Consider the following 24,857-nt stretch of genomic DNA (forward strand, 5'->3'; position numbering starts at 1 on the left):
CGCTTAACTGGCCAGGTTTCATTGAAACCAGAGTGTTGTTTATTGCGCACACACTTGGGCACTATAAAATTACTCCTGCGTAACTGGCCTGGTTTCATTGAAACCAGAGTGCTCTTGTGTATTGCGCACACACTTGGGCACTATAAAACTACTCCTGCGTAACGTGCTCTTGTGTATTGCACACACACTTGGGCACTATAAAATTACCCCTGCGTAACTGACCTAGTTTCATTGAAACCAGAGTGCTCTTGTGTATTGCGCACACACTCGGGCGCTATAAAATTACTCCTGAGTAACTAACCTGGTTTCGGAACGCGTCGTGGTCGTTTTCATTAGGGCCACAACACGGATTCGCGTCGTGGCTGTTTTTAAATGCTCAGAACGCGTCACGGCTTTTCTCGATTACCACAACGCGTTGTGGTCGAATAGCACGCCAGCCACGACACGTATTTCGCTTTGTGGTATTTCTGTGATTACCAGAACGCGTTGTGGCCTTTTTCACTAGGGCCACGACGCGAATTTCGCGTCATGGCCGTTTTACTATTACCACAACGCGTTGTGAGCCATTTTTTCGCTCACTGAGCGTTTTCGGTCTTTGAGCGTAACATATATATACAAGAATTACTCGTTTAAAGATATAAGATAAGTCAGGTTTTCCTTCCTGCCGCTATAACTTCAGAACGCTTGAACCGATTTCCACGGTTTTGCATTCGTTGGAAAGGTCTCGGGCTCCGTGAGGTCTATAGAAAAAAATATAATATCAGAAAAAACTTCAAGAGAGAAGCAGGAGAACAGGAAAAATCATTTTATGGCAAAACAACGTTACCGGGACCAGGACCCGATTTTGCCATTTAGCCGCTCCAGGCAAAGATAATTTTCGCCGCCCTTTACATATACAGGAAACATATTTGTTGGCGGAAAATGGGAGGAACATTTAAGTAAAATATTCAAATATTTCCACTAGCAAACTTATGGTAGATTAGCTGGTAAAATTCTCAAACTTAAGTGGTAGATGGCTAGGTTGGAAGATAGGAATAAGTCAATTTCGCCGCCCCTCATTTTTGCCGCTCTGGGCAAATGCCCGGCTCGCCCACCCTTAGATCGGGCCCTGGCCGGGACAGCTAGTTATTAATATAAGTAGTGCTCAAAGTATAGAAAATACGCCATAATAGTTTAGACTTCAAGTAGTTTGCTATAAATAAAAGTTTCCGGAAACTCCAGATTCCCACATCTAGACGTCAATATCTATGACGGGAAAGTTGGCAAATTCCATTACAAAACTCTCCTAGAACTCGTGACACCGAGACCAACAAACTTTCTTTCTTTAACGTCTTGTAAAGAGTTTGAAAGGGGTATTATTATTTCACATTTACGTCGCGGCTTTTGACTGTCCGCCATCGATGTGTGAATAAAATAGATGAATCACGAAAAAGAAATAATGCCGCCTATAACAACAAATACTAAAAACAAAATAATTTTAATATTTAAGGGGGGCTCCCATACAACAAACGTAATTTTTTTGCTATTTTTATGGTCGATATCAATAATGGCAATAGATAGACACTTGAAATGTTCACAAAATACACAGTTGTATTTATATTTTAATAATTGATTAAGTATTTTAAATAAAATAAATAATTAAGGGGGGCTTTCAAACAAAAAAAAACATTTTATTTGTCTATTTTTGCTCTATACTCAATACTCATACGAAACCCTTCGTGCGCGAGTCCGACCCGCACTTGACCGATTATTTTATAATATGCCTATTGTCTATCCTGCGGCCGCACTATATGTTTAATGATTAATTTTATTTTAATGCACGTTTTGGTTCCAGACATTTTATAACAAACCATGCATTAAATTAAAAATTCAAGTTATATTCTGTAATTATTATTAAATGTTTCCGAGTGACTTTACAAAGTAGAATTACTAGAAGGAATTAATACGACGATTTTACATTATATTGTGTAGTGCCTACTTAACTGTTTTAAAAAAAAAAGTAATAACATATTTAGCGCAGTTTTGAGAAGACGAGTTTTTTTCTCCGTCGTGGGTATCGAAGTCACAATAGATTTTCAATTGTTACGCGGCAGCCGGCTGCCGCTCTGACGGATGGGTTGGATCTTTCATTATTATGATCGTTGATGGTGGTGAAGTCTAAATTACGGCGGGAAATGAATCGTGAAAATAACCATTACGAAAGTAATCGAGCCAATGATCCTTGAAAATGAAAAATGCTGACGCTCCTAAGTACGTAAGAAATTAAGAACTTTTTTCGATTAAATTATTATTAGAAGCTAAAGTACGTTGTTAATGTCGATAGGTACGAGTCACCAAGTAGGTACCCACTTGCCTACTAATGCTTGACTTATATTTAAATATTATATTGGAACGAAGTTCCTGATCGCGCGTTGCGAAAGGGGGCTAGGCAGAAAAAGTTGTAACGACACTTTTTTAGTACCTGCAAAATAGGGGCAGAGAGTGTTGATGTGGCGATGACGTCAACTGACTGGAAATTTAACATTCTACCATTACTCTATGGGGGGAAATTTGAATTATTTTAGCTGGATGGGGTGGCTCTTCATTGTTTTATTTTTTTGTTTTTTTTTTATAGCTTCGGTCCATCCGGGTGTCCCTTGACACCTCTCAAGTTTTTTAATTGTATGAGTAATAATTTTACTTTAAATAATAAATGATTACAATAAATATTTTTACTATACTTATTACTTAAATTTGGCAAATAAAAATGTACTTCAAAACTACATACAACTCGATTAAGAATCCACTGAAAATGTTGCTTTCAAGTATTTAAATAATATCTATTATTTTTGCATCTACGTAACATACGAGTACATTTTTAGATGCATTCAGAAGTTTTGATGTACACTTGTAAGTTATACCCCACGAGTGTTTGTACCGCCACATACATTTAATTAAGTATTATTTTTAACCAAAAATTGACACTACTACACAACAACTAAAAATTGAAAAATTGACTATTTTTAGGAAATATATTTATTTTACAGATGTACCATCGAGGAAATTGATTCCTAGACAGTTGACAGACCAACGTCATTTGGTCGGATCATGTCAATTCAATGTTAATTGTGATCTGTCGGCTGGGTTTGGCGTAACGCGACCAAACTAAGTTGGTCCACCATCTGCCTAGAAATCAACTTCTCTGATAGTACATTTGTTACACCTAAAAATATATAATACTAGCCCGCTCCGGCTTCGCACGGGTATAAAATAAATTATGGTCTAAGTCACTGAAAAAATGTTTAAAATCGATTCAGTAGTTTGATTTCAAATAAGTAATTTATATTCATTACTACCCGTGGCCCGCATTAGTCGGTACTGCCGCAAAAGCTACTTACGTCCCGCAATTTTCAAATCTGTAATATCTTCGAAAATATTCATTTAAAATTAAAATCGTAATAATTATGCTGTAAAAGGCCATAATCAATAATGTATTTAAAGTATTTAATTGAATAAGAATTATTGCCGTATTGGTTAAAATCGCTTCGAAAATTAGCCATTATTTGAAGTTAAAAGTAAATGACAAAAAATATGTTATTGTGGGATATATCCATAAGAGATGCTTCGGCACGAATGGGCCGGCTCGAACGGAGAAATATCACGCTCTCACAGAAAACCGGCGTGAAACAGCGCATAGGGCGTTTGTGCACTACACGGAATTTTACCGTCCGGCGTTCATAACTTTCACGTTTGCCATATAAATAAGGAAATCGAGATGCCGCGCCGCAGCGGATGGTAAAATTCCGTGTAGTGCACAAACGCCCTTACGCTATGTTTCGCGGAGTGAGTGAGTTTACCGGAGGCCCAATCCCCTACCCTATTCCCTTCCCTACCCTCCCCTATTCCCTTCCCTTCCCTTCCCATCCCTATTACCCTATTCCCCCTTAAAAGGCCGGCAACGCACCTGCAGCTCTTCTGATGCTGCGAGTGTCCATGGGCGACGGAAGTTGCTTTCCATCAGGTGACCCGTAAGCCGTTTGCTCGTTTGCCCCCTTATTTCATAAAAAAAAATATACCATCGCGGAGTTTTCTGTAGACCTTTTCAATGTGTACAATGCGCACCCCTGCATTGGTACTTGTACTATTATCTATTCTGTGGCATTGGTAGCGCCCACTTCGAAACGGGCGTAAATCGCAATATTTTAATTTTAGCCATAACTTCTGAACCAAACGTCCAATTTTAATCATTCAAAGAGCAAATATAATCTACATAAACTGTACTTAGTGACGAAATTATTTATTTTGACAAGGATTATTAGCATGAGTAAAATAAATGCGATTAAATGTAGTCCAAAAAAAAAATCAAGATTTTTAAATAAAAAAATGGTTGTTGTGCCTCACTTTACATAGATAGGTATAGTGTGTCGCGGACATTTTTGTAGATATTTATAAGATCTACATTTACTTAGAACATTGTATAGTTCTATCTTTTATAGTTTTAGCAGCGTACACAAAATAAGTAAATTTTCTGGTTGTTTCCGAAAAACTGAAATATCTTACGGAACCCTATATTCTCCAAAATAAAATGTAGCCTATGTTACTCGTAAATAATGTAGCTTTCGAATGGTGAAAGAATTTTTAAAATCGGTCCAGTAGTTTTTGAGCCTATTCATTACAATTAAACAAACAAACAAACAAAGTTTACCTCTTTATAATATTATAGTATAGATAAAGAATAAACACTGTTATTTAAATTTAAAAACCACTTCTTAAATTTCGTTTTAAAATTTCCCGCTAAAACGCTAAAGTTCTGAATCATGACGTCGCCACAGTATAGCAATCATATTGCTATACTGTGACGTCGCTATGACATCACGGTCTTCCAAACAACAAAAATCTTTGTATGGGTTTGACATCGAAATGTCACTGTCACACACAATGTTTTGGAGATCGTGACGTCACGCTTTGTGATGGCTGTTTGCGATCAGGTGATATTATTACAGATTCAGTTAAAGGGCTAGCTGTTTGATTGAACGGTTATTTAAACCAGTTGGCTGCGACATAATATGTATGTTAGTCTGTAAGGTATTTATAATATGGGTCTAAGATGCCTGAATTAATTCATCAAGCCCCATACGCTCACCAGTGAACGACACAAATTTTTTTTAAAGAAGGCAGGTTGCTGTAGCCCTGACGTCACTGCGACCCATGAGGTAACTCCTTGTTTTAAATTGTGACTCCTTCGCACTAGAGTATCATCCCCAATCATAAATTAAATCATAAGTATCCTGCTCATAAATTGAACGATATTGTTGGGGTTGGTGCCACGAATTTCCTCTGTGGATGAGTATTTGTGGCGACCAAGGTGCCTGTTCCTGCTCTGTAGTAGAGCAGGACAGTCGAGGAGAAGGTGAATAGGTGTTTCATCCTCCTCCTCACAGAATCTGCAAGTCGTTATGCTACAAATACCCATTTTGTTTAGGTGTTTGTTGAGCTTGCAGTGCCCAGTTAGGCTTCTGGTAAGGATTCTTAATTGGTTCCTACCCAAGGTGAGCACTAATTCTGATAGTTTCTTGTTGAAGCCCAGCATGTTTAACGTATATACTCGTAATATAAATAACGGATAGGAGATAAAGTCGGAAGGATGTCTTGTATGGTAGAGGTATGTCACTGTTTTATTGAGCGTTGAACGCAAATATGCTCACGCTCAGCAATTTCAGGGATAACTGGATTCTACATAAAGTTTAAAATGAAAAACGATAATATATTTTAATACCTTTATTCTTTCATCGATTTTTTTTATTTATTTAGTGATTTATTTCACTGTTAGCGTTGATGAACTTTTTTTTCAAAACATTTATACTACCTACTTGCTAAATTAACATATTTGCAATTCAACGATTTGTCTATACAAGGTGTAACAAAACTAAGTGATAATAGTTAAGGGTGTGTACGTGTTCCTTGTAGAGAGTTCACTGTGACAGTATCAGCGCTGAAAGACCAATTTTTTTTCACTTTTGTATGGGGAAACTCGTGACGCTCGGGCCCTTGCCCATACAAAAGTGAAAAAAAATGTTGGTCTTTCAGCGCAGCTACTTTCACAGTGAACTCTCTACAAGGAACACGTACACACCCTAAATTATTATCACTTAGTTTTGTTACACCCTGTATTATTACAGTTTAAAAATATTGATTTTTAGTGCTATCTAAATAAATTTCGCCTGAATATTCTTAAACACTTTAATTTAACAATCACCTCACAATAATTTAGATTCAACTCAAAAGTTATAAAATAAAAAAAAATACGGGTGACACTCGGGGACTACCTTTTACTTTTTATCAACTGATGCAATCATAAAGTTTAATATACCTAGCGGTATTCCGCTACCGGAGCAACAATCTCGAGCTGTCAAACGAAACCAAAATTTGTTTTCATCTGTGTGAAAAATATGTGTACGTATACACTTACACAAGCATGATTGAACATGAATTCTATGAGATTAAATTGTCAACGTGCGGCATGTGCCAACTAGACGTCAAAAAAAAGAGTGCTGCTGTAATGTATCACACGTCTCTTTTTACCACGCAGTGCTACTGATAGTGACATCTCTCTTGCTCAGGCCTTTGTTTCTCTATTCCGCTAGGTATATTAACTTTATGGATGCAATATTTATAATTCCGAGCCAAAGTCTGGCAACGAGTCTGTTAGGTTTTTTCGTTACGGAATTTCTTGATGCGGTCACCTCAAAGCCTTCGATAAAAGCTTTGCAGTAGCTTAATAAATTGCACATATTGTATAAATTCAGAGGAGACAATCCGATGGCGTCTTGAATATGTTGTACAGTTCCGTCAGCTGCTTACTGGCTTTGCCCGTTTTTATGTTTCTTATGTCTGTCCGTCTGTTTATGTGTACTTTCGCTCCTTCGACGCCGGACCAAGATTTGGCAGTAGACACTAGCTTACTCCATGACATCGGCCATTCCCCTCTTAGATACTAAAAAGAGATAAAAGATGATTAATGTAATGGGGGTTATATTATAACTACATGACGCCCGCAACACTGTTGCACCAAAACGGGATCCGTACCTTTTCCGGGACTCAAAGTATCTCCATACCAAATTTCGGAAAAATCGGTGCAGCGGTTTGGGCGTGAAGAGGTAATAGATAGACAGACACACTTTCGCATTTATAATATTAGTATGGATGTGAGTACGAGGAGCGACTGCAGCTCAGAGCATGATGTTTACTTTAATTAAATTTGATGAACTAAGGGCCTGTTTCACCACTTTCTGATAAAATGTAGAATGGGCTATTCACAACTTTTTGACAGATTCTCCATACTTCATATTCTGTCAAGCTATGTGGTGGATAGCATATTTGGCACTTATCAGGAAGTGGTGAAACAGACTCTTAATGTAAGAAATTCAATTCTTACATTAAGAGAATTAAAATTCAATAAGATTCGTTAGTACAGCCAATTATAATAATATACCTAAACAATTACCTGATCGAAAGGCCGTCTTCCAATGTGAAACATTATATATAGCAGCGGTGCTTTGTTCAGTTTCACACTGTCAGTGTCCTGTGAGTCCTCAATACCTAGCTGTCTGTATATTCTGTCGCAGTGCAATTGTAGGTGGTCGTATATTACCTGTAAATTGCAAATTGTAAAATTATAATGCGTTAAACAACATACAGATATTATGTAAACTATTTAATATACAAAATTCTCGTGTCACGGGGTGCGTGGTTGAACACCTCTGAGACGTCTCGACCGATTTTCGTGTATCTTAGCGAGCATATCGGCTAGGGTTGAGAATAGGACAACATCTACTTTTCATATTGATAAGTGCATACTGTTGAATAAATAATTGTAAATTATTATAACTCGAGACTTACGACGACCACTGTTTGTGCGACGTGATAGCGATGGACGTTGCCATGGTACCATACTTATTTAGTCACTTCAATAAAATAATATGGGCGAAATACTTTATATGGCAAAACAACGTTTGCCGGAACAGTTAGTATTATATAATACACTTTAATCGAAACTCCTTACTAATAAAATAAATGCAAACATCTTCCTGTCTGTTTTGTACTTTTGAGTTTGAGACACTTGGAGTCCCGAGAAAGGCCATCTAAGGATAGTTTCACTAAGGCTGTGCACCCATTGCGACTTTTTGTAGCGATGCAGTCGCAATACTGTCGCATATTTGCATCGACACAGTCGCGATGCAGTCGCTAGCTGTGTTTTGTATGGAGTTTAGTACGGAGTTGCAAATGCGACTGATGCGCGTTAGTAGTGATGCAGTCGTGCGCTTCATAGTCGCGCGACTGCATCGCTACTAAAAGTCGCAGTGGGCGAAGGCCCTAAGATCAATTTATGTACCTACGACCACTGACCTCCAATATACAAGTACGCTGGACTAACGATACCTACCGATACGAACCCTTTGAAATGACTGCTGGTTTTTGTGCCTATTTGAAGCGGAATCAGCGCCCCCAATGCGGGGGAAGAGAACTAAATCTGACGTAAAATGACGTTTGAAAGTCGCCATATTGGCGCTGATAGCAGTAGTGGGAGTATTTGGAACTAATACAAAAGCGATTAAGCGGCCATTTGCAAGATACGTCAGATAACAGATTTAGTTCTCTTCCCCCGCATTGGGGGCGCTGATTCCGCTTCAAATAGGCACAAAAAGGAGGTGGGTATCATAAGACCAGATATTGTAAACAATTGATTAATTCTATTCCTACATTTAGTAAGTCCTGCTACTGTATCAATGTGAATATTTGTAAATGATAATATTATTTTTTAGCTAAAAATAAGTACTCACTCTCAGGCTGTCTTTGCCAGCGTCAGTCATTAGAATTTCGCTAGTTAGCGCCGCGGCGTCGCTCGCCCGCTCCGCGTTCGATGCGGGCACACTGCCCTAAAATAACAACAGAAATTAAACATTTAATATACAGTAAAATAGCAAATAATTTGGAACCACGTGGTCACTAAGTAAGTAATTTTTACCGCGCAAAAAAGTGCAGTTCTCTCTTGATTCCATTTTGAAACCACAATAATAATAGAAAGCATGCTGTTAGCTTTATGTAGTATGAAATAACAATCTCTGTTTGCATTCAAGCAACATTTAGGTTTAAAGTTGCTCGATAAATACGTACTTCGTATTTTTGCGAACATTTCGAGAAAACTTAATAATTGTTATGCTCAGTTAAATGACATCAAATTACAACTTATTATTAAAAAATAATACCTCTTCGAAAAACTCCGCAAACTCTGGGAAATCCTCCAAGCCGAAGTTATTAGTGACAGTATGTGGTTTTTTACTCTGTGTTAACAGGTTGGTAATTTCCGCTGTGTGTTTGTCGTCTTCGTCTATGGAACAAAGCGCTTCTGCTATGGCGAGTGCTATGGACGACGGGGAACTGTGAGCGCTGTCGAATGATGATGAATCTGAAATGTGGAAGGGAAATTACTGAATTATTGGTTTAATAATAATATGTTTTATAGTCTGTCAAAAAAGCGAAGAAATTAAAAAGTGGCAACATCGTAGTGTCATCCATTTCAAATCAACCTAAGAAAAAAGGGATGACACTACGATGTTGCCACTTTGTAATTTCTTCGCTTGTTTGATGGACAATAAATATTGGTGTCGAAACGTCATATTTTTTTTTAAATAATGGGTTAGACATTTTATTATGTCACGTCATATACCGACTGTAACAAAACTAAGTAAGTTTTGTTACAGTCGGTATACACCTTAGGATGTGTATAGGTACCCTATATCAAGTTCGCTTTGAAAATATCAGCACTGAAAGAGTAACTTTTTTTTTACTTTTGTATGGGAAAATTCATGACGCTCGGGCACTAGTCCATACAAATCACAAAAAAAATTTCTTTGAGCGCTGCCACTTTCACAGTGAACTCTACACATACACGCCCTAGAGTATTATTATCTATTAGTTTTGTTACACTTTGTGGCTTGTAGATGTAATATGCAACAAGCGTTTACGTGAAATAGTAGACATTAAAAATATTATATTTGTTTCATAAACTAATGACTAATCCTGTTGATCAGTGACCACAATTATACTAGGTTCATTTTTGGCTCTTCTTATAAAAATATTACTCTAAAAGTTTAAAGCATACGTAATATACGTGGGAGAGCCATGCTTCGGCACGAATGGGCCGGCTCGACCGGATAAATACCACGTTCTCACAGAAAACCGGCGTAAAACAGCGCTAGCGCTGTGTTTCGCCGAGTGAGTGAGTTTACCGGAGGCCCAATCCCCTACCCTATTCCCTTCCGTACCCTCCCCTATTCCCTTCCCATCCCTATTACCCTATTCCCTCTTAAAATGCCGGCAACGCACCTGCAGCTCTTCTGATGCTGCGAGTGTCCATGAGCGACGGAAGTTGCTTTCCATCAGGTGACCCGTTTGCTCGTTTGCCCCCTTATTTCATAAAAAAAAGATAGCAATCATATTACTTACTTTGACTCTGTGAAACAATACGAACGTGTTTGAGTTTTGTTCTGGTATGTTTGACATTCATATTGTACGCTTCACCGTTGGACACTGAAACATAAAAAGTGTCTTCATACTTCATTCTTAGTTAATATCATCATAAAATCGTTTTAAGGTTATTTCTTTAAAAATTGGAAATTATTTGTGTGCATATTACATTTATATTCAGAGAACAAAGCTATTTCAATCTTCTTGTGTAAATTATTTGTATGATAGATATTTGTTAATTAAAATCTCCGTTCTTGACTATAACTTTGCAAAAAGTCGCTCAATTACCGAAGACATTGTACAGCTTATTATTTGTTTAAATTTTAAGCTATTGCTTTTTTAGAATCAATTTAATTTTTAAGATTTAGAATCAAATAACGAAAAACACCTAACATTCGTCTAACGTTGGTTGGTTGGTAAAATGGCAAATAATTCTCACCAACATTCTTCTTAAGCATTTCCCTCTTCGCCCACTTCTGTAGCTCCTCATACACGATCGTGATCAGTAGCTGCAGGAGAATCGAACCCCCGACCGGGCTGACGGTAGACGTTAACATGCCCTCCAGTATTTGACACGCGTTGAGCAGGCACCGCGGTATGCAGTTCATGGTACGAGATATGCAGGATAGACAGAGGGACATAGTCTGAAATGGAAGGTTTTTTCTTTACGTATTATATTAAAAGTGGTTAAGGTCATTGACCTATTATTACACAAAAACTTTTCTCAGCATTATTCGAACGCTGTTAAGCATTCGTGTACTAACCCACAAAAATTAAGTATTGAGTTATGAATGCAGTTATGTTCTTTAGATGACTTAGAACAAGACTGCATTCAAAATTCAACAAAAAAAATTGTGGGTTCTACACAAATGCTCAACAGCAACAATTTAAGTCTCGTATTAGAGCCATACTATTCGCACAATTTAGTAGCTGAAAAAGGTAAATAGAGCCACGACTGCAGCGCTGGTCGGTAAAACGGCGCGCTACCGGTCGGTAAAGCAGCAATTTGAAATTTGTGTTGAAGCATCGTCAACAACTCCTGTCAACCCCTTCATTTGCTAAATTATTTTAACACCATACCACTGTCTTGAAAAGTTTTTTTTTCTACCTATTTCAAGTCAAGTTAGTCTAGCCGAGCGAACACAACTACAGCGTTAAACGATAATGTTTTACGGTGTATGTGCGTATCCCATCATAGCGATTAAACATATGATCAGATTAAGTCAAGGGTAACCTGATACATAGACGCGCCAGTCTGTACAGCATTCACTAGAATCGCCGGCACAAACTGCAGGGAGTTCCCCACTACACCCAACATGCCGGCCAACCAAGGCGGCCGACGGTCGCACCAAACCTGGAATTATTAATTTAATGCTATAATATACTAATTACTATAAATTTGACGGTATATAATATGTCAGTCTCTTCACACTTAGCCCGGCCGCACATTATCCGAATTTCTGATCAGAATAATTAGAACGCCCCGCCCCGCTATTTTGACACTTGAGAATTCTGATAGTATGCGGGGTCCGCAACAAAATGTATGAACAGAGCGCATTCCGGGGCGTCCGAATTTTTCTGATCAGAAATTCGGATAATGTGCGGCCGGGCTTAAACCGCTGAATCAATTTTCTTGAAATTGGTATGCAGATATAATTATGATGAAGCCAAAAATGTAGTGAATAATAATTATTATTATAAAATATTTAATGCTTCAAAAAAGGCTCCAACACAGAATAATCATAAAAAGAATTTTATGATTATTCTGTGCTGGAGCCAGGGTGTAACAAAACTAAGTAATAATACTCGCGACGACCTCTGTGGCTCAGTTGGTGGGCTGTTGGCAGCTCCAGCCGGGGGTCGCGGGTTCGAATCCCGCCGACGGAACAAAAAGTTTTCAAAATTCCTGGGTCATGGATGTGTATTAAATATGTGTATTATATAATAAAAATCTTAAATATATGTATAGAGTAAAAGTATTAAATATATTTCCGTTGTCTGGTACTCGTAACACAAGTCCTTCAGGTACTTAGCACGGGGCCAGACTGACGTGGTGTGAAGCGTCCATAGATATTATATTATTATATTATACTTTGTAGTAAAGTATAAATCCCTTGTAGGTATAGAGTTCACTGTGAAAGTAGCCACACTAAAAGAGTTCTGACTTTAATATTTCTATGAGAAATAACTAAATTATTATCACCTTTCATCGGTACATCATTATCATTTCTACATACCTGCCTTTTATCCAAACAAGCGGCCCAGTCTCTCCCGGATATTTCTAGAGCATACGACAGAGTTGACTTCACCTCCGCCTTACTACCGATGGTGACCAGTATGTAGGTGAGCGCACCGACTGTTCGGGCGTATTCTTCGCCAGCTAAAAAAAAACTATTCATTTCTCAAAGATTAAAGGTAAGGTAAATGACTACTGATTGGACAGTACCAGTCATTGGACAAAGCGCAAAAACAATATTTATTAAGGTTGCTTTGAAAAATACCTGTTTTTAAAGTAATAGAACACCTGATTTTAAATAAAAACAGGTAGCTTTAAAGCAACTTTAATAAATATTGTTTTTATGCTCTGTCCAATGATTAGTACTGTCCAATCACTGGTCATCTTATCCTATTTTAAAATAAGCAATTTATTAGAACAGAGCAGGTCGTCGCAGCAAGCGTCACGTCTGTCAATTCAATTTGTACCTTCTTATGTAGTAAATAAAGTTCAGTTATGAAGAGCAAAAAAGCATTGCGTCGCCTCGTTGCAATGTGAAGAGATCCTATATCAAAATAGTATCATAATATTATGGTATGTTCATAAAAGTTGATTTTATAAAAATCGGCCAAGTGCGAGTCAGGCTCGCTCACGTGAGGTTTCGTACCATTACAGAGAGAAATCCGAAAGTATGCAAAAAATTGTTTTTTGTATGGGAGCCCCCTTAAATATTTATTTTATTTAAATTTTATTATAAATAATTAAATTACAAATATGACTAAGGGTTTTGTGAAAATTTAAAGCGTTTAGCTGTTGCCATTATTGATTACGCGCAAAACAAGACAAAAAAATCACGTTTATTGTATGGAAGCCCCCCTTGAATATTAATTTTATTTTGATTGTAGTATTTGTTCTTATAGCGGCACCGGAAATACACAATCTGTGAAAATTTCAAAACTCTAGCTATACCGGTTCTTGAGATACAGCCTGGAGACATACAGACAGACAGACGGACAGACAGAAATCGAAGTCTCATGAATAGGGTCCCGTTTTTACCCTTTGGGTATGGAACCCTAAAAAAAGGGCCTTGTTAGGATTCTGGAAATAACTTTCATTACTATTATCATAGTAAACGAGTATTATAATTTTTTTAAACAAAACTAAAGTTAGTTAGCTCGACAAGGCTTTAAATGAACGTGGCGAACAAAAACGCCATTTTTGACAGTTCTCCTATACCAGCACCGGCCCCGCCCCCCACCCACGTTCATTTAAAGTAGCCTTTCCCAAAGTGGGCAATAACGCCCCCTTGTGGGCGCTGAAGGTCTAAAAGGCGGCGTTGTGGGACCCAGAAAAAAAATGGGGGCATTGTGTAGAGGCTTGGGGGGTGATTTATTTCATCTGGATGCATTTAAATTGAAACAATGGGGGCGCTTTAATAATTTGTTCTTAAAGTGGGCGGTAGACAAAATAAGTTTGGAAGCCATTGATTTAAAGCTTTGTCGCACTTTACTTACAACTACTATCCCCTGTAAAAGTACAGAACCCGTCAGCGGTGCACAGGAACCCTTTACACTTGTTCTGTCCGTCCTGGCTGTACCACAGGCCGCTGGCCGGCCATCTCGAGTTGTCGACGGACATGTGTTTCATGGCGTGTATCAGGAGCGCGCGACAGAGGTGGCAGTCTCGCATCATTAGCGTCTGAAAGTTATGTACTAATATATAAAATTCTCGTGTGACGGGGTGCGTGGTTGAACTCCTCTGAAACGGCTCGACCGATTTTCGTGAATCTTAAGGTGGCTTTCGGATCTTTGCCGCGAGCGACCGCGACCGACGAAAATTCAAACGAAATGCCACTTTATGACATAGGCGATAGGTTTCATTTTACTCTACCTACTAGCTTTTACGCCGCCGCCGGCGGCAGCGTGGGTCGCCACCAAAATGTCAGTAGAAAATGACACTTATATTTTATGTCATAAAGTAGCATTTTATTTGAATTTTCACCGGTTGCGGTCGCTCGCGGCAAAGATCCGAAAGCCACCTTTAGCGAGCATATCAGCTAGGGTTGAGAATCTGACAACATCTACTTTTCATATTGATAAGTGCATCTGTTGAATAAATAATAGTAAATTATTACAACTCGAGACTACGTGACAAACAGCAGCCCCCGAGACGAAGCGGGAGGGTTGACGTTAAGACTGCTTAGTCTGACTGACGCAGCGAGCTGTGGCCGGCAGCTCTGCGTCGACGCAACGCTGACGCAACGCGCCGTACGGACCGGCTCTTACTCTGGTTGTAGGTTGTATTTCAAGTTACCTTAACAAGCAAAGCCCAGGACGGTTGCGGCTGAGCCAGCAACACTATCAGCTCCAAGCCAACCGCAGTATTCGTGGACAGGTCGAGTGTGTTCGTCGCGGCGAGGTCGTCGGTCTTGTCGAACATTGGACTGACGAACGTGTACCACGGGAACGACGTGTCCTTCGCCAAGTCAGTTGCTTCGTTGTCGCTGAATGCCTGTATTAAAAATATATTAAACCAAAAAAACACAGCAGTAAATTATAAAAAAAAAAGAAGTAAATGTTTCGCATGAAAAAGTCATCCATTCTACTTGTCTCTTTACGCGCACGAAAACAATACCTGAAATTAATTAAAACAAAACGAAACGAGATGAAATGAAAATGTTTTATTTCTAAGTTGGTTAAAAGTTAACATTTTTCGAAAGTATACATGAGGCTTACCACCGGTTCGGGAACTAACCCGGCGAGAAAACCGGCGTAAGAAACTCGCACGGGGCCACCTTTTCTATTACCTGATGCAGGAAATGCAGCTCAGCGCCTCTATACACGAGACACTTGAATAGCTCGTTGCACTTGGCGTGCACGTCCCGCACGTCGCGCGACAGTTGTGACACCTGGGAAATTTTCAATTATTTATATGTATTTTACATGGGATTTTGTATGAAAGTGATCCTTATATCACCGTCATTAAGGTCATCTTAGGTAAAAATTATCTAGAGTCGACACCATAACTTAAAGGGCCCATTCACGGCAGTCCGCCGGCTTGTGCAGGATTGTGAATGGTGTCGCAGGTCTGCATGGCGGCCGGCCGGGGCCTGCGACACCATTCACAATCCTGCATAAGCCGGCGGACTGCACGGCGGACTGCAATACAGGATAGTGAATGGGCCACTTAACAGCTGGCAGAACAAATCTCAAAAAGGCTGAAGTGACGCGTCAATGCGATGCATTTAGCCTTTCAAAATAATTGAAACCGGCTGCCTTAAAAACTTGGAACTTTCCTTGGCAAAATTCAATGTGACGATAATTAACAGGCTTACATTTGATTTTTTTCATTGTGATTCTTGTATACATTGTTAATAACGTTCAGTTTTCAATGGCTCATTTAAAACTGCATCGCATATCGCCCTCAATATTTTACATGGTAAAATTAAGTAGGTATATGTATTTTAAAGTATACCTGCAGTCCGCAAAGCTCGAATCCGCTGCTGCATATAGCCGGTAACAGCTGCGCCACACACAGCAGTATGTTGAGTATGTCGTTGATGAGCAGTTTCGTCGTACTCTCTGTTGTATTCGTCTAAAACACGTTTTTATTAGTGAAGATTTTACAAGTTTTATACGTGGGAGAGCCATGCTTCGGCACGAATGGGCCGGCTCGACCGGATAAATACCACGTTCTCACAGAAAACCGGCGTGAAACAGCGCTTGCGCTTTGTTTCGCCGAGTGAGTGAGTTTACCGGAGGCGCAATCCCCTAACCCCTACCCTATTCCCTTCCCTACCCTCCCCTATTATCCTATTCCCTCTTAAAAGGCCGGCAACGCACTTGCAGCTCTTCTGATGCTGCGAGTGTCCATGGGCGACGGAAGTTGCTTTCCATCAGGTGACGGGTCACCTGATGGAAAGCAACTTCCGTCGCCCGTTTGCTCGTTTGCCCCCTTATTTCATAAAAAAAAAAAAGAAGAGATCGTTATTGGAGTTTCAAAGCTAAGAGGTATCAGGCCTGGAATGTTACTAGGGTGTAGTATGTTTTTATAATTATTTATACGAGGTGTAACAAAACTAAGTGATAATATTTAAATGTGTATTCCTGACATAAAGTTCAGTGTGAATGTAGCAGCGCTGAAATTGGTATGAACAATTAGCGCCCGCGCGTCATTTATTTTTTCATACAAAGGTGAAAAAAAGTTACTCTTTCAGAGCCTCTACAGTCTACTTTTTCAGTGAACTCTATATAGAGGACACATAGTATTATCACTTAGTTTTGTTACATATCTATCGTATCTATCTATCTGTTTGTATAAGTGGAAAAGCACTAGAACCATGAATATAGTTACATAGATATATTTTGAGCTATTGCATAGTTTTATCGCGGGTTTTGACAAAACACCCCCCACTCCGACCGGCACAGCGGTGCGGCGTTGAAAGCCGAGTCCCCCCCCCCCCTTCGGTATCCGTGGCTGAGTAGTTAAGTAAGACCCGCTCATCACAGCCTTGAGATGCCTTAAAAATACTTCGTAAACATCAGAAAACAGATGATCTTATCTGAAGATTACGAAAATCTCAAATGCGAATGTCTTCTAAACGGAGAGTTTACTGGCGGTGGAAACGGCAAGTAGGAGTTTTTCTCACCCAAAACAATCCTCCTTAACCCATGTCACCAACATTTAATTGACGTAGGTTCCTAAACCTTAGCCAAATTTTTCTAAGTATTTTCGCCATACTAAAAAGGGTCACATTTCGGCCTGTCATTCGACAGGGGTTGATTTTTAAGAAAAGTTTATCTGAGCTTTTTTGCTTCCCTTAGCGCCCCCTATCGATTGCTATAATAAAAAGGGGTGGTCATAGGGGGTTGTATTTTTGTCGTCAAAATTTTTTTAAGTATTTTCTCTGTGCTAACGAGGGTCACATTTCGGCCTGTCTTTCGACAGGGGTTGATTTTTGAGAAAAGTTTATCTGAGCTTTTTTGCTCCACTTGGCGCCCCCTATCGATTGGTATATTCAAAAAGGGTGGTTATAAGAGGTTAAAATTTTGACGGAAAAAAAAAAGTATTTTTTCCATAGTGCCCCGTTTCCTTCAGTCCAACCCAAATGTGTGCCTTACGCTCTGGAGTAAAGGGTGAATTTGTTACTTATGTTCAATTTTGTGGTACTTGAAATATTATGTATTTTGAAACAACATTAAGTATATTTTTTTATATTAAAATCGCTTTGAAATATACCAAATAAGTAAGGACATAACGTGATGATATTTTATGGTGTTGTGTGTATATTGTATCCATATACAACCATGTGAGTTGTGACATTGGTGACCCTGACATTTTAGTGATGATGATGATGATGATGATGATGATGATGATGAATGTAATTTGCATAGTAGCATATGCTTTCAGTTCTTAAAACAACGCCTAAACCCCCAAACTTGTATCTATAAGGAATCCGGAGTTCTCTTAGTATCTTCGGAACCATAGTATACCTTGGTGCAAAATCTTGCGTTTTGGTAGCATATGCTTATGATGCTTCTCATAAAACCAAAATGACCATATGTTTCCATATAAATTTTGAGGAGTTCCCTCGATTACCTACTCATGGATCCCATCATGTGAAAGTGAAACCTAATATAACAAAACAAAAATTTTGAAAATCGGTTCACAATATTGATCTTATTCTTTACTAATAGAATATTAAATTATTTACTCTAAAATTTTAAACATACTTACCTGACAATACCTCACAGTCAAGATGGTAAGAGTTTCATTCAGCATTCCAGCAAAAATTCTCTGAGCCATCCTCGGTGGTACGGTATCCCATAAGTCTTTCTTACTGCCTAATAATATAATATAAAAAAGATTTAAACGATAAAATAATAATTCAGCATTAAAAAATAATATTTAATGTAAATTAATGACTTAACGGTTAATACTTAAAAAATGTAATATTTTTTTCTGGTTACTACTGGTTCAAAACTAGCCCAGAAGAAACACCGAAATAAACTGGATATTACAGTTTCGTTGTTCTTTATTTATATATCTAATAGACGTAAAATATTGCTCCGTTGCGCATTATCATACCTACGTTTTACCGCAATAACTATGCTTTGTCCTTCCCTGTAGCCCTAGCATGGCCAGTGGCCACCAGTAGAAATGCGAAAGTATATACAAACTGTGGACATAAACTTAAAGTGCCGTTTCGATCTTTACCGCGGCTAATTGCGACCGACAAAAATTCAATAAAATGCCACTTTATGACAGACTATAATATTAATTATTATGTCATAAAGTAGGATATTATTTTAATTTTTATCATTATAGTCTGTCATAAAGTGGCATTTTAATTGAATTTTTCGGAACGAAAAAAGATCGGAATGGCACCTTAAGTTTATCTCCACAGTATGTCTATACTTTCGCATTTCTACTGGTGGCCATGCCAGGGCTACTGGACCTTAAAGTATCTCTATGCTCATCTAAATAATATGTTTAGCGATTTAAGCGTACAGAGGTAAGAGACATACAGACAGATACACTTACGCATTTATAATATTAAGTAAGGACTTACCGTTCATATACAACCACCAACCCTGTATAGAGGGCGTGCCGCACTCGTGCACCGCCCGGGTCAGGTCGTCTATGGGTCTGCCGCCGGAGTCCTGTATCACGTACAACGAGAGCACCCTGTTGTGGAGATCCAGCACCCTCTCGCCGACAGCCTCGAACATCGTCACGTAGCGTTTGTAGCACGACTATACGACGACAATAAGTGATGAGAAGTTATGAAGAAAAGTTAAATGTATGCTAGCCCCCTTACCAATTCAAAATATTTACACTATAGAATTTACGCTATGACATGTTTTGTCCTTGTCCACAAGCCCATTTAATGTATTAGACTCCGTATTAGAAATAATAGCCTTTCGGCTTATTCCACTTTTCCCCGTTAAGAATCCCCGTCAACGGGGATTAGTGAACTTTTTGTTCACTAATCCCCGTTAACGAAAATTTTTCTTGTAATGGGGATTAATGAACTTTTTTAGTTCATAAATCCCCATTACAAGAAAAATTTTCGTTAACGGGGATTAGTGAACAAAAAGTTCACTAATCCCCGTTGACGGGGATTGTCAACGGGGAAAAGTGGAATAAGCCCAAACTAGCTGTTGCCCGTGACTTCGTCCGCGTGGACTTCCGTTTATAGCGCGCGATGTCAACAAAATTGGTGTCAAAAGCTTTAATAAAAAACCCTGGTACCCCTTAAATCAAAACAGCTGTGCAGTGTCAGTAGGGTTGCTGAGGATTCCTCTTCCGCTTACTCATAATGAGGAAGTTCCGCAATATTTTGGGTTCCTCAACCGTTACCGCATCCTCATAAATAAAAATAAAAAAATCCTCTTCCGCTATCGCTTCCTCAAAATTTAAGAGGAATTTATGAGGAATTTCACTGCGCTAGCGCGTCGCGTATCCATCTTTTTTGTGTGCGTGTGTTGTGTATGTTACTTAAGTCCTCCTTAATTGCTGGACCGATTTTGATGATTCTTTATTGTGTGTGTTTTGAGAATGGTTTAGATTCATAGTTGGGTCCACTGGAAAATGCCCTTTTAATTATTTTTTGTGTAATGTATGTACCTAGTTATGGATAGACAGGACAAAGACTTTTGGGTTGGGTCCGCTAGTATTTATAATTTCCTATCATCCTCTTCCTCATCCGCTTCCTCTTCCGCTTCCTCATCCGCGTCCTCTTCCTCAAAAAATATCCTCTTCCTCATCCGCATCCTCTAAATTTGCGCGTGAAAATTCCTCTTCCTCCTCTTCCTCATAATCACTTTCTCAACAACCCTATTAGTGTGCATAAAATATTTCAATTTTTTAAATTAATCTTTATATTTTATGCCAAATTTTTAAGCTTATTTAGCCCCCCAATTACACAACTTTACCCATAAACTATTTATCATTGATAGGTTTAACGTTACGTCACTGCATAGATAAAGTACTGATTTAATAAGTAACGTAAAAAATAAGTTACGTAAAAAATAAGTTGCGTAAAAAATAAGTTACGTAAAAATGATTATCGATAATACCACCTCTTATAGAACGACTTCTGGGCAAGCGTTAGCGCGATGTAGGAGACGCACGGCGCCATCTATTTTGAATTTTTGGAACTAACTTAATTTGAACAAATTTACGCATTTTCACCCCCTTACAACGGTTTTTTCCAGTAAAAAAGTAGCCTATGTTCTTTCTCAGGCTTTAGACTATCTGTATACAAAATTTCATTACAATCGGTTCGGTAGTTTTGGCGTGAAAGCGAGACAGAAAGACAGACAGACAGACAGACAGAGATACTTTCGCATTTATAATATTATAGTATAGACTAGTTTAAATTAAGTAGTTTATGGTTTAGGCTTAAGGACGCTATCACAAAAAGTATTACAAAAATTAGCAGGTCAGTATGAATATCGACGTTAAGGACATTAAAATAACATTCAATATCAGCGCGCCTTGTACAGTGGCGGTTTAACGACGCTCGCCGCGTTCTTGATAGGGCGAAAATGTATACTAATATTATAATTGGGAAGAGTTTGTTTGTTTGTTTGTTTGTTTGTTTGAACGCGCTAATCTCAGGAAGTACTGGTCCGATTTGAAAAATTCTTTTACTGTTGGATAACCCATTTATCGAGAAAGGGTAAAGGCTATATTTTATCACGCTAAGTATAATAGGAGCGAAGAAATAGAGGGAAATGTGGAAAAAACGGGAGAAAATTATTTGAAAGGGCTTATTTGAACGCGCTAATCTCAGGAACTACTGGTCCGATTTGAAAAATTCTTTCAGTGTTAGATATCTCATTGATCAAAGAAGGTTATAAGCTATATTTATCACGCTAAGACTATTAGGAGCGAAGAAATAGAGGAAGAAATGTGGAGAAAATGGGGGAAATTATATGAAAGGGCCTATTTGAACGCGCTAATCTCAGGAACTGCTTATCCGATTTGAAAAATTCTTTCAATGTTAGATAGCCCATTCATCGAGGTAGGCTATAGGCTATATTTTATCACGCTAAGACTTATAGGAGCTAGGAAATAGATGAAAATGTGGAAAAAACGCGGGAAATTATATGGAATTGCTTATTATATTATGAAGTACTGGAGCAATTTTTATGTTATTTGGCAAACATGAAGAACAGACCACGTGAAGGGACATAGGCTATTTTTTGCTGCAAAATTTACGGTTGCGTGAAATTCCTAAATTACGCAAGCGAAGCCGCGCGGAACATATATATATAAAATCGTAGGAAAGTCAATTCTGTATATTGAATATTTTTGTACAATGAATAATAATTTAGATGTGAACTAGCTGTTGCCCGCGACTTCGTCCGCGTGGACTTTAGTTTATAGCGCGCGGTGTCAACAAAATGTGTGTCTTTAAAAACTTTTTAAAACCCTGGTAAGTGGTACCCCTCTTAGGGCCGCGCTAGTCCCGTCTATGCGCTCGACCTAATTAATATACTATACCTAGTATAACTATTTACTGCTACACTCAATAATAACACTTGCTAAACTTAAAAATAGGTATTCGATGGAAATTAATCATGTCCTACGCCCGTAAAACTTATCCCAATGTTGAGCTATTTTGATTTTAAGAACGCAGATTGAATAGGACGTAGGTACTCTACATTACTATAATAAAAAATTTAAATATAATAATATGTAGTAAGAAATTTGTATTAAATTAGGCATATTTTTATAGTATCATTAGAGTAGTTTCGTATCACTAAGTGAAATGCTTACTTATGATCCTAAATTTAGATTGCATTTTGTTTATTTTCTTTACATCTTTTCGCATTTTTGGCACCTACACAATTTTGTTTCTGAACACCTAAAGGTTGACTGGTAGAGAATGCCATTTGGCATTAAGTCCGCCTATGTACTAATATTGTGCAAAAGTATAAATAAATAAATAAATATTAGTCATAATTACCTGAATCAAAGAATGCCTTTCAGCGCCAGAATCCTCTGTATGTTGCATGAAGCAGTAGAGACTGTTCTTCAACAAAGCAGCTGCGCCCAAAGTCGCGATCAGCACTGGCAGATCAGCATGATCCAACGCCTCTTGCACCAGCACATGAAGATGTTCTGATGAAAAGAAAAGATTGGATCCATGGCCGGATTTATATTTTTTATGACTATAGGCCACTAATTTTGCCGCCTCTACGTACCGACGACGACGCTACCTCCCCCCCTCCAAAATTTTGCGGACTCTACTTACGTCATTTACCTACAGAAAAATTGATTCATAAGCATAATAATATTATAGTATGGTGGACCTACGTAATTTGGCCCGAAAACGTCTGGCCCAGCCGACAGATCACGACTAACATTGATTTGACATAATCCTACCAAGTAAGGTAGGACTGATGTCTGCCGTGGGTTGTGCATCGACTTAGCATTGACATATTCCAACCAAATAACGAAGATCCAAGATCTTACTATGATCATAGAGAAATTAATGCTATGAGTAGGTATCTCTGATAGTACCTACTTACCTAGCAAAGAATCTGATGTCTTTATAGAGAGCTGGACAAATTTATCTGGATCTGAAGTTTTAGCGACCTCCGCATCATCTTGTTTTTCTTTAGTTGTAACAAACATTCCAGAACCATGTCTGTAACATCAAAATCAAGAGTTTCTACTCAGTAGATAACATTTTGAAACCAGAAGAAAAACTAAGTTACCTACTCATAATAGGATACTTAGGTACCTATCTAAGGCTGCGTTTCCACTGAAGCGGAGCGGAGCTTACCGGTGCCCGAATTGACCAATCTTGCTATTCCAGCGGAATGACAGCGAAGATTTCGAGCATGGTGATTGGTCAATTCGGCACCGCTTCAGTGGAAACACAGCCTTATAGTCAAATAATGTCTTATGATATTGTCAATACCTTTGTAAGCAATATAATATTAACTGTTACGAATGTGTACACGTAAAATAAAATTTTAAATAGCCTTTCCATGGTCTACTCTTAATCCATGCCAACTTTCGTCAAAATCGGTCCAGCAGTTCATACGTCATGGAACTCAGGGAAATGGGGATTCATTTTTAGGGTTCCATACCCAAAGGGTAAAAACGGGACCCTATTACTATAAGACTTCGTTGTCTGTCCGTCTGTCTGTCTCCAAGTTGTATCTCAAGAACCGCTATAGCTAGACTTCTGAAATTTTCACAGATTGTGTATATCTGTTGCCTATAGTAATATTTAAGGTGGGCTCCCATACAACAAACGTGATTTTTTTTGCTTTTTTGCTAGATATTAATAATGGCAACAGGTAGGTACTAGGTAGGCAGTTGAAATTTTCACAAAGGCCTTAATTATACGTGTATTTTAATAATAATAATTTAAAGGGGGCTCCCATACAAAAAAACACAATTTTTGGTCTATTTTTACTCTATAATGGTACGGAACCCTTCGTAAGCCAGTCCGACTCGCACTTGGCCGATTATTATATATTGAGACAATTTACTCTAGTAGTATAATGCTTAACTATATAATAATATTGAGTCCTGAATATATTTATTTTATATGTAGGGTATAATAAAATGGACACAGAGCGTCGTCGAACGAAACATAATGTGTTGTGAATCTGTCTAAAGGATAAGACAAAGACTTACTAAAACTAAAACTCATACAAGTTTTCTGTTGCATAAATTATTTTTTGCTACTCAAAGAATTAGTTTTAAGGCGTTTTATAATTAAACTATACTTAGAACAGGTAATAATATTATGTTGAGACATACTTGAATGCAATTGAGAATTCCTCTTCAAGCCAAAGAACTATTTTAGCTGCAGCAAATGATGCATTTCTAGGAAAATCCAACCTACCACCCACAACTCCGTGGCATATTGTTTCCGATAGCACAGTTTGATTCGTCTAAAATAATTCATAGTTAATAGTTTCTAATATGGTTTCATTATTTTATTCTTTTTTATTCTCAAGCTTTGAGTCTAATGTCATGATGATAATTATTATATTGTATAATATATTTACCTGGTAGTATTCTAAATCCCTCTGCAACAATATGGGGATGCGGTCCATAATATTTCCATCTTCGATGACCTCCATTTTGATAGAGAAATAAA

The 24,857-nt window shown here is 38.2% G+C and overlaps 1 protein-coding gene across 1 annotated transcript; it reads right to left on the reverse strand.

The window, feature by feature from the left end:
- Positions 1-6,591: 6,591 nt before the first annotated feature.
- Positions 6,592-24,847, reverse strand: LOC121727141. The gene is made up of 18 exons (XM_042114819.1): positions 24,766-24,847; positions 24,515-24,648; positions 23,266-23,384; positions 22,701-22,855; positions 19,293-19,476; positions 18,458-18,564; positions 16,196-16,315; positions 15,528-15,629; positions 15,035-15,232; positions 14,236-14,419; positions 12,744-12,886; positions 11,741-11,860; positions 10,946-11,150; positions 10,486-10,569; positions 9,246-9,445; positions 8,820-8,915; positions 7,484-7,630; positions 6,592-6,973 (listed from the first exon to the last, which is right to left on the reverse strand). Exons 1-18 carry the CDS (start codon positions 24,838-24,840, stop codon positions 6,782-6,784), a joined length of 2,565 nt encoding a protein of 854 aa, XP_041970753.1. The 5' UTR covers positions 24,841-24,847; the 3' UTR covers positions 6,592-6,781.
- Between the last annotated feature and the right edge of the window lie 10 nt (positions 24,848-24,857).

The sequence above is a fragment of the Aricia agestis genome, chromosome 5 (genome assembly GCF_905147365.1).
Source record: "Aricia agestis chromosome 5, ilAriAges1.1, whole genome shotgun sequence".
NCBI classification, from domain to species: domain Eukaryota; kingdom Metazoa; phylum Arthropoda; class Insecta; order Lepidoptera; family Lycaenidae; genus Aricia; species Aricia agestis.